The sequence below is a fragment of the Pezoporus flaviventris genome, unplaced genomic scaffold, assembly GCF_033815535.1.
Source record: "Pezoporus flaviventris isolate CSIRO_AGI_PZ_B2104156 unplaced genomic scaffold, CSIRO_AGI_Pfla_v1 ptg000047l, whole genome shotgun sequence".
In the NCBI taxonomy this organism is placed as follows: domain Eukaryota; kingdom Metazoa; phylum Chordata; class Aves; order Psittaciformes; family Psittacidae; genus Pezoporus; species Pezoporus flaviventris.
In genome coordinates, this window is record NW_026892595.1 from 8,297,336 (window position 1) to 8,320,583 (window position 23,248).

At 38.6% G+C, this 23,248-nt stretch overlaps 1 protein-coding gene across 5 annotated transcripts in view; it reads right to left on the minus strand.

The window, feature by feature from the left end:
- The window catches only part of WAC (WW domain containing adaptor with coiled-coil), a 58,218-nt gene extending 34,977 nt beyond the window's left edge, over positions 1-23,241 (minus strand). The window contains exons 1-3 of one of the 5 annotated variants that reach the window (XM_061468170.1): positions 23,098-23,241; positions 22,263-22,299; positions 20,632-20,827 (exon numbers count right to left, since the gene is read on the minus strand). In XM_061468170.1, coding sequence (XP_061324154.1) covers positions 20,632-20,827; positions 22,263-22,299; positions 23,098-23,114 — 250 coding nt within the window. In that variant the 5' untranslated portion in view covers positions 23,115-23,241. Of the gene's footprint in view, positions 1-15,788; positions 16,289-20,631; positions 20,828-21,908; positions 21,983-22,262; positions 22,300-22,436; positions 23,076-23,097 lie in introns of those variants that run through there. The other 4 variants (XM_061468172.1, XM_061468169.1, XM_061468173.1 and 1 more) reach the window with 4 other exon arrangements.
- Positions 23,242-23,248: the final 7 nt, after the last annotated feature.

The following is a 23,248-nucleotide window of genomic DNA, read 5'->3' on the forward strand; positions in this document are numbered from 1 at the left end:
TGGGTTTTTTTAAATACCACAGTGGTCTAAATACACTGCCACAGTAAGTCTGCCATGCATTTTACAAGCATGAATAACAGCCAACACCACAAGCATTAAGTCAACAAAATTCTTTAAAGCAAATTCTATCCATACCATAAGCAAACCCCTCACTAAGCAGACTTTACCCCCCCCCCCCCCCCGCAGTCTAACAGCTCAGCAGCATCCCCCCACTATTTCACACTTCCCTGCCGTGCTGGTTCCCAGCCCCATCGCTGAGTCACAAAGCACCTCAGAGGAGTGAGTACAGAGTGGCTGCAGCAGTCACACCCACCTACAGCTGGCCCCAGTAGTAGAAACGCCTACTTATGCAGCAGCTTCTTCATAAGGAACACTGGGCCTCTCCACAAGGAGCTGCAGTCCTCCTTAGCAGAATTCCCAGGCTGCATGTTCATGGGCTTGACCTCAGTCAGGGATCCTGCCCTACCTGAGCTCGCCTCAGCTGCATAAAAACTGCTCACGGCTGCTCCAGCAATACCAATTGCCTTGGATTGCCAGGGTAAGCCATGTAGGCTTTCACAAGGGCCAACCAGAAATATATACCCAGTGGTGTCTAGGACAATTACACAGAGTAATTACAGGTGCAGGTTCACCCCCACACCTCCATTTTATGCATAATAACACTTTATGTTTGGATAAATATCCAAACTCTAAGGGAATGAGCACACAAAAGGGCTGCCAAGCTGACGTCTGCTGTTGGGAAACTTCCAAGACTGAAGCAGATGATCCTCTGGAGAACAAGATTTTTAGCCACTTCATACAAGTTAAGTGCTTAAAGATCATATGCAAACATCAAAACCGTATCACCAAATTAACCATACTAAAACCTTCAGTACAAGGTGGGACATACTTGCACAGCAGTCACCTAGGAATTCTGACAACCCAGCCAAGCAAGCACTGCCAGCTCAGGCTGTCAGGGGAAGCTGCTGGAGATCTTTAAAAGGCCACCAAGTTAAAATGGTATGCAGAGAGCAATCCGCAAGTGAAGGTCTATTCTAAAAGGAGAGAGTTTCTCTGATTTGTAGGCTAGCTTTCACCATTAAAATGACTCAGGGTTAGGTATTGCTAATGTGGCTGTGACTTGCTATCAGCTCTGTCTCCCAGCTGCATGTCTGGCAAAACAGATCATGAGAACAGGATCACTAAGATTAGTCCATATCCCAGAAAAAGGCCTGATAAGGTAGAGAGTACACTACTGTCCCTTGAGGCACTTCTCATGGTTTCCTTTCACAGTTAGACATTCCTTACTAGTCCCACTTTATTCAAGAAAGAGGGACAAAGACTTGTTTTAAAAATGCTTATTAGCATACCTTAAGACTTAGCAATTACAAATACACATCTTTGATGCACCACAGGGAAATTCATACTGTGTTATAAATCCTCCAACTCAGTTACAGAACTCCTCATGGAAATGTTTACTGCATCATCATTGTGCATGACTTTCCTCAGCTTAATCATTATTTTGGAAGCAGCTGTATCTGTATAGAGCTACCCCTAACTGGAAGGTGGCCAAGAAGGGCATTGACACCACGATTCTATAAAAATAGAGTGGTACAATCATGTAAGCAAGCCTTCACTAACACTATCTCTAGTGAGGAACACGTCATAGGACAAGGTTAAATTATCATGACTATCTTCAAGTCTTTCAAATGAAAATTTTATCTTCCTCACTAAAGAATGAAAACCAGCAGAAAGCACAAGAAGCATGAATCTGGGAACCAATTCAAAAAGAGGCTGTGACTTTATACCTACCACAGATTTGAGATTCTGCCACACCAAGACTCACTTCAATGTTTTTGTAAGTAGTTTCCAGATTCAAAGTCCTGAGTCCAAGACAGTTTGAATTGCAACAAGGGTTCAACACTACGCTGGACTTCGAAAACAAGATACAACACTGGGTGAAAGAAGAATATTCATTTTTCAACATAGTCAACTTTCTCTAGTAATCATCACATTTAATTAATCTCTCCATTAACACTTCAACTCTGTAAAATTAAGAAAAGTTGAAATTCTGTTTTGGCTAAGGATCAGATTGACCTAATGAAGCAACTGTTTTCTCTCCCTTCTCCCCTGCTGTCTTTCAAGAACAAGCTGAAACTCTTTCCTTTCCAACACCTAAGCAAGTAACTACAGCATCCACGTGTACCCAGCTAAACCAGATCTCTTTGCTACTTGATTAGAAGGGTCAAATACATTCCACACCATCCTCCAGCATCCAAGTGTCTTAGCCTAAATAAAACTTTTTGGTGCATGACGTTATACAATATTATAAATTCAAACTCAGATCTTCAAAAGGTAACTCTAAATCCAGATATATCTACAAAAATCCACAACCCAGATTAGCAACCAGTAAACAACAAGAAAAAAGCTATTTTTCACCCTCTTCAAATATACACTTGAGAAACTAGACAGCAAATTCATACACTCCCACTTACACTCAAGATTCAAGCTAGACACAAACAGTAAAATTATAGTATTTGCCATATTAGTGTTACACCATACAATAGTTAACTTCAGACAGTCCAACATAGAACATTTATGTTTCCTTTTCAGTCATATACCTTATTAATATCCTCACTCTCCCTTAGTCCATAATAAAAAGTGTCAGTGCAGATAATACAAACGTGAGTTCACAAACGCTTACCAGCTGGACCAGAAGCATGAAAAGTGCTCCCTAGCAGTAATGAGTGCTGCAGCTGGTACTTGAAGGCAGTCACCCCATTCAATCCCTCCAGAAAGATAAGGAATTTGGGAAGAGCTCTAGGAGAGTCATGTTTTCTGTGCCCAGAAACCATGTACACAAAAAGCAAGGAAGTTCATTCCACCTGTTTCAACTCCATACACACTTTTCTGACTCCACATTCCACCTCTTAGCTAATACGCAACAAATTCAGTAAACCAGACAGTACTAGAACCTGAACTTCCTCAAAAGAACAAATACTGACCAACTGAGATACACTAATTATTTGTTGACAGAGCGTCCTGAGTTCAGCTGTAGCAGTTATTCTTCTCCTTCTTTGTAGCTGGTGCAGTGCTGTGTTTTTGACTTTAGCCTGAGAACAGCGCTGATAACACTGATGTTTCTTAGTTATTACTCAGTAATGCTTACCCTAATCAAGGACTTTTCAGTTTCATGTTCTACCAGTGAGAAGAGGCAGGAGGAAGCAAAGGCAGGACACCTGATCCAAACTAGCCAAAGGGGTATTCCATACCACAGCACATCATGGCCAGTATATAAACTGAGAGGAGTTACCTGGAAGGCCCATATCGCTACTCAGGTCGGGCTGGGTATCAGTCAGCGGGTGGTGAGGAGTTGTATTCTCTCCCCTTGTTATTTCCCTAATCATTATTATTATCGGTGGTAGTAGTAGTAGTTTTGTATTGTACCTTAATTACTAGACTGTTCGTATCTCAACCTGTGGGAGTTACATTCTTCCAATCCTCCTCCCACACCCCTTGGAGGTGGGGTGGGGGTGGAGAAGAAGGGGAGGAGTGAGCAAGCAGCTGCAGGGTTCCAAGTTACCAGTTGGCCTTAAAACACAACACGGAGGAAACAGCAAGATAGTTTTTGGTATTGAAATGTCATGGTGATAACTATTTAAGAGTTGTTTAAATGGAAGATTATAGAAACTTAACCTAAGATAAGCCTAAACTGAAACCTCTAACATGTCTTCCAACTAACATCTTTGTTACTTCAGTGCAAATCTTTCGGCAGAACAATTTCTGAAGTTCTACATATGGGAGAAGAAAGAGTAACATAATCGGAAAACACAATACCCAATGTCTCAGCAGTAACTGACCAGACTATCATGGCCATTTTTATTTGCCACACGTAAAAGTAATACGACAAAACAGTTTTTCTTCAGTGCATTTTTATGTGGCCCGCTATATTGAAATAAAAACTTGCAATTTTTCTAGCAGAGCAACAGCCTCAGAGAACACACCAACTGAGCAGTAACATTTTCCAGAAATTCATAACAAAGTTGAATACACAGTGTTCTGCTAAAAAAAAAGAAAATCTAACCTCATCACTGTACTGCCCAACCACCCAATTACATATTATGCCCACCAAAATAAATGTTTTATACCCGTTAACAAGTACCTCTATTGAGCAAAAAAGCCTCATTTCCTCCCCTGCTCTCCTATCATATTGTGTATCCAGGACAGCAAAGCCGATGCTGTTTTGTAATGTTTGATTCACAGCATAATTGGCTCAACATAAAGAAGTTTTCATCTTTATCTCGAAGTTATCATTCACACAAAATTTCATGGAAATTAGTCCAAAATGTTAGTATAAATAGACCAAGAGTTGTACATACATGGAGAGGGATAAACAACCATATACAACTTCTCTTCTAAAGTCACAGTAAGAAAATGACACCTCAAGAAGGAAAAGACAGGAGCAGTAAACCAGTGAAAGTCAAGGACACATCATTTTATTAATTCAATACTCAAAGAATGCCAAGGTACTATTAAAATGAAAACGATTAGCTTCAAATTTTATCTTACAAATTGCATAATGCAACAATATTTTGCTATTTTGCTGTCTTCTGCTTACATTTTTATTTTTGAGATTTGCTCAATTTATTTAAAAAATTAAAGTTTAATTTTATGGCAAACAGTACAAACTGCTCTAGAAAGAAAACCAGTTATCTGCCCATCAAAAAGGAAAGCAAGAGGCAGTAATAAAATGGCTCAAATTAAATTCAAATTTCTGGGCTCTCAAAAGCCCAGCAGCTAACAGGCAGACAGTTTTCCCAGAGCTGTACATCAGCATGAATGGACATAACAGCCTGAGTTGTCCTCACTGGAAGAACAGATACAAACTTTTATCTGCCCAACCATCCCGTTTCTTTTTTTCTCCTTTCCCTGTTACAGCTGCAGCAAAATTGTTCCCATAATTCTTGGGCTGTCTTCAGCCCACATCCCAGTAGTTCTGAGAAATCACTTTTCAACTTATAAAACTATCAGGTTCACTGAACAAGGTCTACTGAATCCACTGAGTTTCTGTAAGATCCAATGCTCAAATTTCCCAAGTTGTATCCTACAAAAAAGCCTAAAGGGATGAAATACGCACACTCTAGACAAATCCCCACCAACTTTCTTCTTCAAAGAAAATCAGTATATTGGCAAATTTCTTGATATCTCAATCATTAAAACAAAAATAAGCAAAAGACTGGACAAGTAATTTTACCATTACCCATAGAAATGTTTATTTCTGAAGATCAGTAAGCAAGACCATTTGAAAGAATTGGCCTGTTTCTCCTGAGTTAAGGCAAGTTCCAACCAGCTGGTAAATATTTCTGGTAAGTCTCAAAGGTTACTGAAGTAGATACTTTTAAGCAAATTGAAATCTGTAAGTTAAATTAAGGCGAAATTCAGAACTATAGGTAGAGAACAAATCCTTCAGGTTTACATTTACTATTTACTCCCTTTGGGTTCAGGTCGCCTAAATAAAAATAAATGCTAGCAACCTCCTCAGCATTGCTTCACATCTCTATTGTACCTATATTATTTGAGATCAATTGATTTGAAAGAGCACCTTAAGCAATTTAACCCATGAAAAATAAGAAGTACCACCACGAACTTCAGCAACAGTCATATTCCTACCTCTCTAGATCATGGCCCAAGAAGATCTCTCAATGTGTTACCTAAAAAACTCCCTGCTAAAGCATTTTCTTTTTAATCTTGCAATACTTAATGCATTGTCACATTTGTACCGAATGGGACACTCCTCTAAAAAGAAACTACAGGTAGCTGAGAAACAAACCAAACTATGCTTTCATTCTCAACTCTAGCTCAGAAAACATTAACATATTTAACACAGCATAACTTTTTAATCATGACAGACGAGAAGTGTTAAACTGACAGTCAGAATCCTTATCACAAACTAATAACCTTTATCACAAACTACTGATGTTTTAAGTCCAGAATGGATCAGCACAGCATATGGGTAATAGAATAGACTAAATTTCCTCCCTTCCAAATCCTCCCCAGCAATACAGCATGAAACCAAATGAATAGCTCTCCCATGAACATACAGTAATACAGAAGATTCAAGTTTGGCAAAGGAAGTCTAACAGCATTGCAGCTATGCACTATCCTATCTCAGGCAACAACACTCTACAATCCAGATAAACTCAGACTAAGCAGAAGACTGTCTGGCAGTTTCATGCCTCAGATTGGTCTAATACCTCCTCAAAAGATAACTCCACTACATAAATACAGCAAGAAAAGTGCGAACAGGATTTCAGGTTAGGTCAGATAAAGAGAGAGAAACTGTTTGCTTTAATAGAAAACTGTGTGTGTAAAACTATATTCAGCGCACGTCGCAAAAAAGAAAAAACAAACCCAAAACACTTCATTTGTCAGATCCCCTGAATCACTATTTCTACGATCACTGATACACATTAAATGTCAGTAGATGGTTTCAATTTTACAAGTTTTTTCCTCTCAAAATCCAAGAAAAACTAGAGAGCTCAAGACACTTCTAAACAATGTTATCTTTAAATTATTACCATTAGGCACATGTTCAAACGCTTTCTGAAAGTGAGGCTTACAGGTTACTAAAACTGAATAAACAAATCCCTTTACCTTAGCGGGGGAAAGCGTGCCAATTTTACTTTTCATTCAAGGAGCTTCCTAAAGAACATAAACCAAATACACTGGAAGACACATTGATGTTTAACAACATACACATCAGTGAGGTAAGACAGAAATTGCTTGAGTGCAGACATTTTCCAAAAACTGGGTATTCCAATGTTTTAAGATTGCAAGCAGCACAGTAATACTATAGAAGAGTGATAGACCATAAACTGGTCATCACTGACAGAAGTCTGTATAAAGTCAGAGGTCATGCAAAACAATTTCTGCTTACAAAGGACAAAACACAGTGGCCAGAACACAGCTCAGACTACTACTTTTTTTTTCTATGCACAAACAGCACCAAATTAGTACTCCCATTCAGCAGCTCCAACCAATTAAGCAAGGTATGACAACTTAATCTCCCTGACAAAATCCTCTGAGCAAAAAATAAGATTAAACAAGAACAAAGGCATGTTGTTCAGTAACTCTCAATTTTCATGTTTTGGGGGTAGTTTCTTGGGGACAAAGAACTTTCAGCTAAGGATTCTGTGAATATAGTATTACTTACAAATTAACTTCCAGTTTAAATTAAGGCAGATGAAGATGCAGCTTTTTCTGAACATAGGTAGGGCTATGCAGTGACAAACGCTTGCAACCTTAATCCAATCCTAGAAGTTTCCCTCATTTCAATTATCATTCAGAATCAACAACTCTACAAGTATGTTGTGTTGTAAGTTGCAGTAAAGCTGCAAAAAGGTTAGTCACAGACATGATTATTATACTTACATTCTTAATAAAAAGGCTGTAGCAGAATCAATACCTAACTATATTAAAAAACAGGCAAGAGCAAAAAAGACACTGTATCTCATTTCTTAAATGTATCTTAAAAATATTAACTGAAAACTAGTATCTCTCAAATTTGAAGATACATCAAATTTGACTACTAAGCATGTTCAATTCTAGTTTTGTTTTGTAAACTAGCACAAGAAACTCTTATTCATTCTCCAATTACATAATAACCATATCTAACAAGAACCAAACTCCACGTCAATACAAGATCACTGCTTAAATGCTACTAATATTTGCAAGTTGAAGAGAACTTTGCTTCTCTTCTAAGACTGTAACAATGACCATGAAATTTTTAGTAACTCATCACAAATGAGCAAGCTAAATTGAAAATATTTATTATTAGAAGCAGCAATTGCTCAATAAACTTTTACATGATAGCTTGTGAAATGATTAGGCTTAGACAAACTACTCCTTCAGTTCAGGACATACTATGACACATATATATTCATTACAGTATAGAGATGCAATAAATGTAAGGATTTTAATTTTATGCTTATTTACTCAACTGGGAATCATTTTTGAAAAGATGAGATGCTAATAGCATCCTGATAAAAAGTAGTGAAAGCCATTTATGCGACATAGTTCTTCATTAAAAAAATCAAACACTGGCCCAGGGTTAGCGCATGAGGGGGTGCAGCAAGTAAAGATTGAGCTACAGATTAATATATATATAGTGTTGTGGTTTTAATATGACTGATTCACAGCCTTAGTTTCAGGCTGGATGATTAGCCTGGCTTAATAAAGATACTGCGCAACAAAATTTTCAAGTATGTACAGCACAGTAGGTGACAATTCTTCCCCCTCCCCATTAAGTAATTTTCAAAAATATTCTTAGAATTCAACTGGTCTTTCCTGGAGTTTCCTTATTAGAGTAAACTATGGCTCTCCACAAAATCTAAGCTTATGTTTACAAACTGAAAATCTATTGCAGATTTGCCTGGTTGCCCAAGTGTCTCATTTTATTTCACTAGTTAAGTAAACACCCTCAAAAGAACTATACAGAGACTGCAATCATTAGTGTAGGCAATGTTTTGCCAGTAAGAGGTGAACTTTACTTGAATTTCAGGAGGATCATGTTATTTCTTCTATTAAATCAAGTAGAAATAGTGTTCTTTCAAAAGAAATGAGTGGTTTTGAAAATGAAGTCTTTGTTCACCTGTCAGTGGCAGCTGTCTAAATGAGCAAAATTCTCAAACTAGAAGAGATCTGAACTCCCACTGATGTTAGTCAGGGGGACACCTGGCCTGAACATCATCCAGAACTTAATTACGTGAAATAAATACAACAGGAAAAAAACAGATAAAGCACACTACCTAATTTGTACAGAAGAGTTTATGCACAAACGTACATTATTTATATATGCTTTAATAAAGAAGTGTTCTTTGCTTTTTTCCCCCACACTTGGGAGTGAACAGGTATGTTTGAGTGAGCATCATTTCCTTTCCCCATTTTTGCTACTGACAGTTATGAATAATTTATAACTGTTACTCTAACAAGCTCAGAAACAAATCTATCTAGTAAAACACTTAGGAAGACTGTTGCTTTGGAGGATGTAAACCAGCATGATATTTAAGAGATCTAGGAAACCAAGGGAGAGGAAATAATCTATCTAACTGGGGTGGAGCTGTAAGTATTCCTTCTTAAAAATATTTTCAGAAAGCACGACATGCCTAAATATAGCAGATTTCTGTGATAATATGGTGAAATACAGAATGTTTCTCTTAAAAAAAAAGCTTAAGAAAAATTAATCTTAGAGGGATACTGAAATTCTTACAGCAATAGATGTAACAGGAGGGGTTTTTGAAAAGTTTAACTACGTTGAGATCTTTTCCGTGAGCAAGTGTCAATACTAGCAATTTAATACAACAACCTAGTTTGAATCTAATTAAGTCTAATAGTAACATGGTCATTACTATGGGTATTTTTTCAAATTATGTTTTCTTTTAACAAAAAGGCTGTTCTTCAGATTTCTTCGAATAAGCAGACAGATTAAAGAACACTGCTCTCAAAACCAAAATCTTCTCAAGTCCTTACGAAAAGTTAGAGTAAACCTGAAGCTCCCACTCCACTAGAACAGGTCAGAAATTATTCAAGTTTTTACTTAAAAAGTGTATTTTAGCAAATCATTTTAAGTATTAGCTGACTGCACTTTTTTTTTCTGCAGAAATTAATGTGCATTTTCACAGCTTATCTTTTCACAAGCTTTTTTCTGGTAGGCAGCTTCTCAAACAAAACTGTACAGAGCAATGACAGTGACAGTTCTGAAATATACTTCAATGCAAAAAAGCAAGCAGTAGCAAATTCAACATGCATGGTATTTGGGATTAAGAAACATATACAAGCAGGACACATTTATTTTCTCCCTCTTAATTTATCAAAGCAATTCAACATCACTCCCCTTTCAGGACCCAATAGGAGGGAACTTCCATTCTAGTAGCTGAGCTCTATAAACATGTGAAAAGAGGCATGCCTCCAAGCTCTACTCCTTCCCACAGAAACACAGCTGCATGTGGAGTTTTAATCACCTGCCCATGAGGAGGCACAGATGAGCCATTTTCATTTACACTTTGAGTAGTTATGTCAACTCTCTGGAAGTAAGAAAATGGTAAGAAGGAATTTCATGTTAGCAAATAAACTGTACCCACAAAACAAAAAACACTAGCACAACTGCCAACCTGCACTAACTTGACAGTAGGAATTTCCTGAGCCACAAAATCATACTCCTTCAACCACTGCCTCCTAAAAACAGAAAAGGTATGAACTAATCGAACACTTGCAGCTAACATTTTCTAGCCAAATATATAAACACATGAAATAACGCGTCTTCATAACATACAGCATTTTCTGCATTTTTAAAAACATATCACAAATATTTTTAAAATGGCAAAATGCAATTTTACAAATTTATTTTAAATTCTTTTATATTTTCTCCCTACTAAGAAACTGTATTAGATCAGCCATGATCAGGCTTTACTATTATTATTACTGGTTTCGTTATTATTATTAAAAATATTAGAATTCCTGCAAAAAGGATCTATGACTTATTTCCATTCAATACTGGCTTATTTATGATTTAAACTGGTTTAATCTTTATATAAGCAGAAGTAACCTAGTTTATCCTGCTTCTTATCTCATTCTGTAGCCATCTTGGTCTACAAGCTCAGCTCTGTTTGTTACATTCATAGCCAAAGTTAAAGCCAAGGACAAGGAATCAGAAATATGGATAGCAAGAAACTGAATACTACCGTCAAGCCCTCGTCCTATGCCCAATTAGCCTCTCTGCTTCCTCAGTGGTCATAACAATTTACAATAAAAATATCCAGACAGGTCAGCAGACTTCATATGGAGGCAAGAGAAAAAAAAAGAAACAAAAGCTGACTACAGTTTCATTTGGTTAATTGTGTAGCTTGACTTCATTATCTTTTTGAAAGTGGTCCTGTCAAAAACTGTTGACTATTTAAAGGAAAGCTTTATTTTATATGTTACGAGTTCTTTATGCCTATAGCATGACTCTTCAACAAGTTCTGCAAGACAATTTTTTTTGAGTGAAAACTTCTTTATCAGAATACAGAAGATTCTAAATGTTTTAAATCTTAGTATGCTTAAGCTAAAACCTTAACTGTAGTAAAAAAGAAGAAAAGATGTGGAAACAGAAATAACAGAATTTGATAAATTTAATGCAGCTTTTAAATGTAATCCCATGCTTTAGTGGGAGAAAAACCCCAAGGTCTATAGTTTCATCATTCTCTAAATTCACTTCACATTATCCTGTATAAGCATGATCTACAGACAACAAGTTTAAGGAGTACAGCATTTCTCTATCACAAAAAGACATACTTATCTACATAAGCTACCAGTTACTCTCCAACTTTCACATTCACAAATTTAACTTTGAAATCAAATGTATGCTGGGATGTAGGGGAAAGGGGAGCAGGGAAGAGAAAGGCCTTATTAATCAGTCTAAAACAAGCATGTGAAACAAGCATGTCAGCCTTTCTGTAACAAGTTCTGTCAAAGAAACCAAGAAATTTAGGACATTTACATTCTGCAAGTTCTGGAAATCTAAAGCAGCAAAGCAATTCCAGGATACTCAAGACAGATACTGTTTACCTAGATGAAGCTGTGGTCAACAAACTACAACCCAATCTGGTAAATTTACAGACCAATAGAAAACATCAAAAGGCTGCATTAAAGTGGAAGTGTGCAGTCATCTTTGAATACACTCTACATTCTAAGTCTGGTATAAGTTGTACTGAACTGCAGAAAAATTTTGAACAGTTGAGATGGTGAGAAATGTCAGAGATCAGATCACCTAGATTATATTCAATCCTAAAAAGTTTAAGGTAGCTACTCCTAAAAATAAAAGTAAGAACTCATAAAGCAAGCAAGACTTAGAATTGTACCAGTGCAGCAGGGCACCTGGGAATACTGAATTCTACTGCCAATAAATCATAGTGCCACCTGATCCTACAACAGCAACTGAAAATCCTACAATGCAATATGAAACATGCTCACACGGGTTTATCACAGGAGTACTAACAAAGTTAATTATAACACCTTTCAGTCTGAAGTCCACTAATCTACAATATTTAAACTAGAAATACTAATATTACTGTTTTATCTGTCAGTGTGACCTCTGATCATCAAGTTCAACTTTCTGCATGAAACAAACCTTAGAAAGTTGTCTTTAGTCATCCAGTTTCAAAACCTCCACCCCTTCAAAAATCATCATAATAAGTCACTCCAATTCTTACCAACAACCTAAAACCATGCTAAATTTCTATTATCTGAATATTTAGATTAAGTGGATTTTGCACCTTTGCTACATTCAAGAACTTTTAAGTATGCCACTTGTTTTTCCTGTAATTATTAATCAAATAAACCCTTGCTGTTTTCTCTGTAACTATACCAAGAGCTCTTCAAATCTTTCTTAATGCACAAATTTCAGTTGAAGTCCTTTTCTTGCATCTTCTCTGAACTTTGAGAAGTTGAGCTCTTGCAACTTTATAAACAGTGAGAATCAAGACAGAGACTCTACTACAGTAGCTGACACATTAGCACTAGGAGGTAATCAGTCCTATTTGATATTCCCCTGATCATATATCCTTTCTGGCTAACAGTGCTCTCAATATTTGTATGAATGCTTTTAACTGTGTATGAATTTCATGCTTGTTTTAAGAGCCACTGCTTTGCACAGTATCTACTTTCAGTAAAAGTAAAGTCTTGCACTCTTTCCTGTAACTTTTTACACAGTGGAGTACTTTCACATGCCCCTGTAAATGAATTAGCATTTTCACTTCTGTATAACTTGGCTAGCTCTCTACTAGTGAACAGCTGTTATTATTTGCCGTTCAGTCTCACATTACTCATGGTGTATGAATGATCCTACAATTTCTTCCGTGTAGACAAAAAATATTATTACTTAGGTCCGAGAGCAAACCTACACACATTCAAGCTCATTTGATGATCACAAGGGTTATGCTTTGGGGATCTATCTGTTACCAATTTTTGATCTATAGAACATACCGTGTAAGCAATGTTGTCTCAGTTAAAGATCTCAGAATATTTTATTCAGTGGCTAGGAATCACCTATTTCATGTCTATCCAAAACAGCAGGTCATAGAAGTTAGTCAACATGTATCAGAAAATGAATGGCAAAAGTTCAGACAGAAAAAAGATCTCCTGAATATTTCTGCTGCCCCTCAGACACTGCTAATTCAGCTCTAGAAACTAACTGTTCATATTTCTGACATCCTTGCCCATGTCATGAAGCCCTATAATAGGGCATTACGTCTCTTTGGTTTCTTCGTTTTGTTTGGATATTAACATTTGGATATTAACATTTGGATATTAACATACCTCTGCTGTAGAAACAAAGTAAGTTGTATTTTAGAACTAGGGCAGAAAAAAATTATTTGACATTGACAGACTGCTCCTTTGCAACTCTTCTCATTACAGCAGTCATGCTAAGGAACAGAATTATTATCCCAAAGTGCCATGGGGCCTAACCAACAAAGGTCTTTAGGCCTCTTGTTTTCCATTCATTTCAAACAACTGCATGCTGCATACACAGAAACATTAGTCAAGGCCACAAAAGCTTACCGGACATCTCTTACCCCATCTGATAAAAACAGTGAATAATGGAGTCTCTTGTCAGTCACCTGCTCAAAAATGTACCTCCCCTTCCAGTAACTTGGAGGGCAGACTCTCCAAGCGGACAGTATTCTTGAGTACTGCTTCAGGATTCTACTTCTGATAAGTAGGCAAGTACTTAAAACACACATCCCACTTCACAAGCTTGAAAGTTGGCAGAAAAATTGGATACTGCCAAGAGGTAAAAGGAAGGATTCAAAAGTGCGTGTAGGAGAATTCCAGCCTATTTTACCATCTGGTTTTGTTTTGGGTTTCTTTTATTTTCTGCTGTTGAAGGTCTGAGAAAAAACTTCTGCAGCAGGAAAACAGGTGAATATCTGATTCAAGAGATGTCTGAATAATTTAGAAAGTGTTTAAAATTTACAGGATCAGCAATCTAATTCAGAAGCTTTCTCCAGAAAATTATGCAATTTTGTACCCTATATAGTCATTACCATAGACTTTCCACTTACGACAGAAGAATGAATTTCAAAATACTGTTTCACAAAGCAACACTTCCAACAAAAATTTCAATAAATAAAAGTTTTAGCATATGATATATTTCTAAGATTACTCCCTGTGCATACAACTGCAAGCAGAAAGCTGTCATTTCAGAACAGGGATAAAATCTGGTAAACCATAATTGCTCCAGTTAGTATTTTTTTAGTAGGCAAATGTACTGAAGGGACAGATTCATGTCAAAATCTAGACATCAACACACTGTATGATTAGGCTAGTGCTTTCCCATGGAAAACCACACTATTTTAACAAAAAAAAAAAAAACCAACAAAAACCCAAAACTGCACAAAATGTGTAAAGCAAGCAAAAGAAGCCCACAACTAAACAGCATTCTTTTACTATTAGCAAAATATTACTGAAATGAAGGAACAGCTAACAAACTTATATGCGTTTTCCAGGGTAGTTTTATTGTTAAAAACTGGGAAGTCTGTTAAAGGCCTTCAAGAAAGGAAACAATCTTCTAACACTGAAGTTACAGCAGGGAACACCTGAAGTCAAGTTTGAAAACAAAGTTCGGCGATCCCTTCAAAATTCAAGAGAAAACATTAAGAGGACAACAATCTTACTCAGTGTAACGAAATGCTGCTCTCTTTTCAAGCATTATATTTAAGTCCAGAAAGGATTCATTTTTACACTACAACAAACTACTGACAAAGGATAAGCCTAGAAGCATCAGTGCTGACAACAGCCTTTCATTGCCAGTACAATTTCTTCTCTGTAATTGAGAGGTTTTTGCCTGGAAGTGCCTATGCACTTGCATAAAAACCTGACTTCATAAACAAATGTAGTTAACAGTGGAAGGTGGGTGCCATTAAATTACTATTTTCAACAGCAAAGTTATCACAGTGTCACCGCTCAGCCAAAACAGACACAGAGCTTTCTTTTACAAGTTCTGCATAGTTTCAACAGTATTTGGCTTACACAATACTTTATATAGAATAGGTAGATACAGCAAGGAAACCAAATGTAAACTGTCAATAAACTGTATTTCTTTTCTTAGAAAGCAGCCATGTCCCAGACAGTATTAAGGAAGTACCTTTAATTAGGGACCATTAGAGAATAATCACAGTAAAAGAAGCTATGTAATTTACAAACTGCCATCTTTACTATGGCCTAGCAGCAGGCAGCTCATCAGAAGAAAACAGATTTCATTGTTGCTTTTTGCTTCAGAAAAGCAACCCAAAAGTACAAATTTAATAGGCTGTATATTCCATTTCAGACGCTAGAAGCGTACGTTAAGAAAGTGTGACACTAAGTAAAAATCATTCCCTTATGACTTGCTTACATGCCAAAGACAAGCAAATTTAACAGATCTTTTATATATTGGCATTATTTTCCCACTTAAAAATCATAAGCTTACATAAAAATGTTTACCAGGTCTAGCTATTAGACTGACTTGAACCTACCATACTTACAATCCAAAAGCTAAGCTTTTGAGTTTTTAAAATACTTGAACAGATCAGCCTTAATAGGAAACCTCCAGAGGACCTATTTATAGATCTGTATTTTATATACTAAACCCCAAAACTACTAGGGGTTTAAATCCAGAAAAAAGCTTCTAAGACATAAATGCTAATGGAAGCAATTGTATTTATCTTGAACAAAAAAACACACACCCCCCCCCCCCCCAAACAAAACAAAACTAAATCACAACTAAATCCCACCTTCTTTAGAACAATCCACAGCCAACATTCAAGGAAGTCAGTCACCTCTTTTACACTTCAATGTTGGGGGGATGGTGTTCAAAGCATGTTTCATGGACAGCCTACTATCACCTGTGATCAGAGAGTTCTCTCATCCCAGGTTTGACCATACAGTTACAGTGAGGAAACTGTTTTCACAGTAATGAATAATTACTTTTACATCAACAGCAGTTAATATTAACTAAATATGTAAAATCTATTTCAGTGTCATCCTCGACCTTTCTTCCTCAACGCATTGCTATGCTTCGTTACTCTCAGACTTCCCTCTTTCCACCTACCCTGCAATTTCCTCTTTCCAATGCCTGGTGCCCAGGCAGCTTCCGCTCTCTTGTACTTGCCCTCACATCCCATTTATTTCTGATCACTGGTCAATAATGATGCTAATTTAATCATCAGTAAGCCTCTTGTCCTCTACTGCCAGGATCACTGAGACAGGAAAGAAAAGCTAGCATTCTGTTTCCAGCTGTTTGTCGTCCTTCGCTAGGAGGACTGAACTCCGTCAAGAACCAGTGGAAACAAAGCAAGCCAACACTTCATGACACATGACAGGAGGTCCCACCGCTACTCCAATAAAACTACGAACTCATGATTTAAAATATTCCATTCAGTCTCTAACAGCAGTAGGATTTTTAACCTTAGAACTGCAATACAGTCCATAACAGTGGCCACCGACAGTATTTTTGTCAATTACAAAAAACAAGCAAAAAACGCAAAAGAAACATTCGCAAAAGTTAGTTATATTTTGAAATTTAAGTATCACAAGTTATAATCAAATTTCATTAAAGTAGCCTACATAGCACACAACCCAGAAAAAGATTCCATGGTACGTAAATTTATGTTCTCCATTTGTTATTTTAAACAATTCAGGGAGATTATGGCATGAAGCAAACATCTTTTCAAAGTCTCTTAAGCATAAATGTAGCAAAACGCTCTGTATTTTCCTCACAGTAAGAAAAACTGAGTACACCTGGCTTAACTGATTAGTTTTGCACAAAGTTCTACTTAGTTATTCCACTCCATACATTCAAGTATAAATAGCCTTTTCCCTTTTTTACCAAGGGTTGCATCTTGCAATTTTTACTCCTAAGTAATATATGTATCTCACTTAACAGCATTCCCAAAGGTACCCTACTTATCTGGCCTCTTTGGTTTTACTCCTGTATGCCAGTATCTCCTCTTTTATGCATGTAAAGAGACCTACAAGGAACATCTATGTGCTCAGTCTGCCCATCCTCTAGCATGAAAGCTCTCAAACCTTTGAACTTCCTTTTTTTCTTTAATGGAAACAGTTTTCCACATCTACCAAGGCTCTTCATAGTTCTATTCCCTATAAACAATGCTAACGTTAAGTCCCTATTTGTTACTGTTAAGGAACTTCACACTTGAGTTGGTCCCGTAAGACCCCCTAATCTCTTCAAACTCCACACTTGCCTACAGCAGCTGACCTATAAACACAAGATGCACTGAGGGGGGTTAGCTGTTCATTATGTTTTAAACACTTGAATACAGAGACAACATCCTCATGCGCAAGGACCTGAAAGCAGGAACAAAGTTACCACAGTTTTTTGATATGGTACTCTTTGCAAACCAGGGATGTGACAAAAACTTGCAAGTACTCTTCTGTGTTTAGTCCAAGGTAAACTTGGAAGTCTCTCTCCAGAGAAACAACTGTCTCTGTACGTAGTCTCTTTCCACAGAAACCATGCAGTAAGCAACTTTGAAAAATGCTTTGTTTGCACTGCATCAGTATGGAGGGCTTAGCCATAACACGTTTTAAAACCTTAATTGAATTTCTTACCATGGACTACAGTTCTACAAACACAAAAGATTCTCCCATGTGTATTACAAAAAATAAGCTGCAACAACAAACACCTTTATACAGGCACCAAGAGTATTCAGAGGGGAAGGTTCTACAATTTTTTGAGTTATTAATTTTCAATCAATGTAATCATAGCTCTTACATTTTATAGATGTACACTTATATCTTTAAATTACATTTAGCCAGTCATCTTTACCCCAAAAAAGTGAGCCAGTCATGACTAAAGGAGTCCCAAGTATCAGCATGCTACACCAGTAATCTTCCTATTTCACTTCAGAGAAAAAAAATCACTAAGCGATATACAGAGGAGACTTTTTAAACATTGACTTGAAAAGGAAAGATGAGGTTAATTCAGCTTTGCGTTCAGTAGTAATACTGCAGATTTTTCTTCAGTTTTGTTTTGTAAGGGATGAGAGAAAAAGAGATTGCTTGTTTAAGACTTTAATGCAGTTTGGTGAAATAAATACTGGAGATTTTTCAAGAAGTTTGCTTTGTTAGGTCTAGCTAGATCACAGGACAGCACTAGCACCTTTGCAGTAGTTCCAAATCAAGCACCACTGATTTTAAACTAATGAAATGCACAACAATTACAAAAAAAAACCAAAACAACCAAACCCAAATGCTAGCTCTTTAACTCTCTCAAGAGTATAAAAAGAAAACAAGCCAGAAAATTACAGTAGTATCAATGCCAATTAATAACTCTTCAGTCATATTAGGACTACAGTGAAAAACAACGACAATTTTTATTTTTTTCTTTTTTTTTCCACTGTATGTCTGTAGGCGTAAAACCAAGAGAACACTGTATCAATAACAGTACTTTGGTGTAAGTCAGTAGACAGAAAACACAGTATATTATGATGTCTTCTGCATACTAGCAATAAGGAAATGTCTACCAAACTCCGTATTTCTCCTATATTCTAACACCTACCTTCAATTGCCAGAAAGATTCAGTGAATCAAAGACAATGCAGATATCCTTCTCCTCATGGCTGCTTAGCTTTGGTTTACTACATAAAATACACAGGACTTGATGCAGCTTTAGTTGTTTTGAATATATGTTTTAAAAGCTGAAACTGGGGCCCAAACTAACCTTACCACCACCACACACACAAAATCACTTTCCATTAAAAATTGCAAATGTTCATCTTTCAAAAATTAGTAATCTTCCTCAGACTGTTGAAGACTGCTTCCTTCTCCCAGTCTATTAACATATGATGTGCAAAGGACCACTTTTGGATCAGAATAAATGAAATTTTCCACTGTGTTAACAGTCTGAGGAAGAAAGTACAGTGGCACAGTGCTCCTTTCACTTACAAACCACATAATTCATATTCCTTTATTGTAATTGTACATATCCATGCTTCAGGTCATTCCCCAACTATTGCATCCAGCTGGGCTCAGTGAGAACTTCAGAATGTCTTTCCTATCTTAAAAACGATTCCAGTACACAAATAAGCAAATACTCTCCCGACTGTAGCAAAACTAAGCAGAATTGCAAGAGTATATAGGACAAGCATCTTTAGACTTACGAACAGGAAATGACAGGACACCTGTGTGTCCTGAAAAGTAGCACAGAATAGCAGCCTACTAGCCTTGCACACACATTTAATTCTAAGATTACTATACTTTCAAGTATGATCAGATATCATAGCAAGGTTTGGGTTGAAAGGAACCTGTAATAACATCTAGTTCCAACCCCCTTGCCATGGGCAGGGACATGGTCCACTAGACCAGATCCAATCTGGCCCTGAACACTTCCAGGGATGGGGCACCCACAGCTTCCTTGGGCAACTTGTTCCAGGGTCACAGCCCATTACAAGTAAAAAACTTGTTTCTTCTATCTAATCTCAATTTACCCTCTGTCAGTTTAAAGCCATTACCCCTTGTCCTATCACTACATATAATGAAAATCAGTGTACCAATAAAAGATGCATGTTTTCATAGTCCACCTACACAATTATATGACATTATCAGTGGTCTACAGAGCCTCTGTATTAATCCAAAGAAGGAAAAACAAACAGGAATTGTAAGAACACTTCAATCCCATAAACACATTTGCAGTTTGGAACTAGTATTTCCTAAACCATACTTACAGATATTCTAGCTATTATAACAAGTGAAAAACTGTGTTGCCATAAATGTATCTGTAGATTAAAGCTGTTAACTTTATAGAGAAGAAGCACTGATTTAAAGCTTTAAGTTCTCCCCTTGCACACTTAATTTTAAAATTCTATATGAAAACCAAATACAGTATTTATAAAATGGCAAACATGCTTCAAATTCAGTCAGTAACTGGAATTTTCTAAACTGCAACTGTTACCACTTTTTATTAAATGTAAAACCCCCCACTTTCCTTTCTCTAGGAAGCGGGGATAGAAAATAACATCAATTAAAAAACACTGATGATATTACTACTCTATATAATATCCTGTAAAAACACAAGAGACTGCCTTGACTGCAAACACTCCTGCCAAGAAAGGCTCTAGTAAGTGCTACCTTTGATTACTGTCTTCTGATTGCCGAGTTCTACAAAACAACTAAATATGAAGAAACTATTTTTCATTTCTTATGAGGGTCTATAAAGCATGTAACTACACAGTATAACACCACAATATAGTTATTAAAAAAGGCTCTAAACCAGCCAATATTTATTGTTAGTGAAAAATACAGAATACTAATTCAGGTTATTAAATGTTGCAGTATGCCTAAATTCAGACATATCATTCAAAAAAATAAGGAGAGAAAAGTTTATTTAGTCTTTGTGGTTATAAGTGAAACTACTGTATCTGTAAAAATAAAAAAAAATAGGTATTACAATGCCTAATATTTCCAATAAAATCTGAACTTCGGTTGCACTGAGCCTTCCAAGAATGTTACAAGGCAGATACAGCAAAACACTCTCATCACCTAAGTGATAATGGCTAAATTTTATTATTTATGAGAAATCAGTAATTGGTTAAATAAAGGTTTATTAAAGATAACTCACCACCATCCCTCTCTCTAACTCTGTGAGTATGCACACTTTTTGCTTTACTGTGCCCTGTGTTGTCACCATATTTGTTTTCAGGGCTGTCAGAGCGCCGCAACATTTTATTTGGTGGTGAAGGGTCTGTGGTGTCTCGCATCTTGTCATGACGGTGATCACCACCACTGGGGTGACTCTTGGATGAGTATTTAAGAGCCTGTAACAGATCACAAGAGAATAGACATTTACATTAGATAAGAGGTTACAAAGCTGATGTTAAAATGTCATTTCTAAATTTTAGATCTTTCCAAAACCCTGTTTAAAGTTAACTTTCATTTTCTATTTAAAAAAATCAGCATTAGTTTTTTAGTAATTTTAATTACCTCCATTAAAGCAACAAGTTCTGTAATTAGAACTCAAACCATTTTTTCCCACTATTACATTCTACATAAACACTTGCCATTAAGAAAAAAGTTACTTCTCAGCTTTTCACTGCTGGACTACAGACTTTCAGAATACATGGGCCACAGCACTTCTGCAGTTCTGGGAGAAGCACAAGTCTCTACCTGCTATCAAGAATACAAACAGAAAGCTGCACTGCATCAGTGAAAATTTTGAGTATGTTCTCTATACTGTAGTCAAGGCCATTCGGTTTAACTACTACCATGAACTTCAGTGACATTTTCTTCAGTCCTAGCAACCCTGTAGCAGATGTAACAGAAAAAAAAATAGAATTCTGGGGGCACACAACATGTAAAGTGACAATTCATTCTGAAGTATTTACCAAAATTACACGTTCTGCCTCATTTTAACTAGCTTGATTTTTGCAGTATGAGTTTCTGAGAGGCAAGTGTTTACGTTTGCACAAACCGTCACTGTCAGCTGCCTTGGACTGTCAGATTACACTTCACAGTAGTAGGAATAAAGCAAAATGTAATAAAACAGTTCAATTCTGTGCCCTGAGGAAAGCAATATCATAGTATACGGCATTCCTCACATTCACACTCTGAGACCTGCTGGATTTTTTTTCAGTAGACACAGCAGAGAAGTACAGTAGTCATCTCACAGGAACTGAGGTTATTGTCAGTAATTTAAGGATTTGACAGATTCTGAACATACCTAGCAGCTGGCAACTTCAGAAATTAAGCCTTACTAGCAAGCCCAGTTATTCAGGATCTAAAACCGTGCCCTGCTCAGGTTACAACGCACAGCAGCAGTTTTGGGGAGAAAAAAGGACTTGGGGAAGGGGGGTGGGGGAAGAACAAGATGCCTTTTGTTTTTGAAAGGAAAACACTCACCTCCCCCTGGATCTCCACTCCACTGCAAGTGACCCCGGCTCGCTCTCCCGCCCCTCGTACCGTACCCTCTCCTACTCCTAGGCCCAAGCTCTACACCGGTCGCACTAGGCCTCTCCTCCTCGCCCCGGCGCCGCAGGCTTCAGAAAAGCGCCGGAGCCCCGTTCCTTCCGCGCGCTGCTGCCACCGCCCCCCGCTTTTGCTCCCCCCGGGCTCGAAACGGCGTCGAGGGACGGGACCTAGGCGTCTGTGGCACCGCGGCCTGCAGCGGCGGCCTAAGCCTCCGCTGGAGTAGCTCCCCCCCCCTTCTCCTCCCCTGCTCCTCCTCCTGGGCCTAGCGGCCGGCGCTTGAGGTACCTGGTAGGGCTGCGAGTCCCCCCTGCGGTCGTGACAGCTAAAGAGAAAGCGAGAGAAAGAGACGTTAGCGAACAACCGTTACCGGCCGCCGGGAAAGGGGGCCCAAACATGGCGGAGGGGAGGGGGGAGACCCCGCGGGGCCAGGGGCCAGAGAAGGAGGAAGAAGGGATTTACCCATCACTGAGTCTCTGCTGTTTCCTCGCATACATTACCATCAATGCCCGGCCTGTGTGTGTGAGTGTGAGGGGACCAGGAGGGGACGGCCGCGGCCGGGCCACAGGCGCCGAGGGGGGAGGAGGGGGACGCAGCGCTCCGCCTCGCCGCCGACCGGGGGCAGGGAAGGGGGAAGGGAGGGAGGGGGCGGCTCAGGCAGCTCGGCTGGGAGCAGCGCTCACGGGCCCATCTCCTCCGCGCACAACAAGAGGGGAGACGCCAGCAACTCGGCCCCGCGCGCGCTGAGACACTCCGGGAGCACGGACTCCAACGCCGCCGTCGTCTCCACCACCGGTGCCGCTGCTGCCGCCGCGGCTGCCTCCTCCCCCCGCTGCGCCCGCCGCCGCCGCCGCTGCTGCTCCTCCAACTACATCCGGGAAACTCGGGCGACGCCGCGCTCGGTTAACGTCGGCTCTTTTCGGCTCTTTCCGACACGCTCCGTCCCCTCTGTCCCCTTTGCTCTCGGGCGACTCTGCCTTCGGAAAACATCGGCTACCTCCGCCGAGCCCAACGCCCTTCAATCTCTCCTTTCGGCAAACATCGTCTCGTTCCGTAACTCTCCTCCCTCCCTCCTCCTCCTCCCCCCGGGCGGCCCGCCTCGTCGTCCTCTCCCGAACACTACCTGTCTTCGGAAAACATCGGTTATTTCCGTAGAGATGTTTTCACGCTCCCGTCAGGGTGGCGCTCTATTCGGAAACGCTCGGGTATTTCCGTGACCCCTCACCCAGCGCCTCCGAGGCACTGCCGGTCGGAGCAGCCGTTGGCCGGGCGCG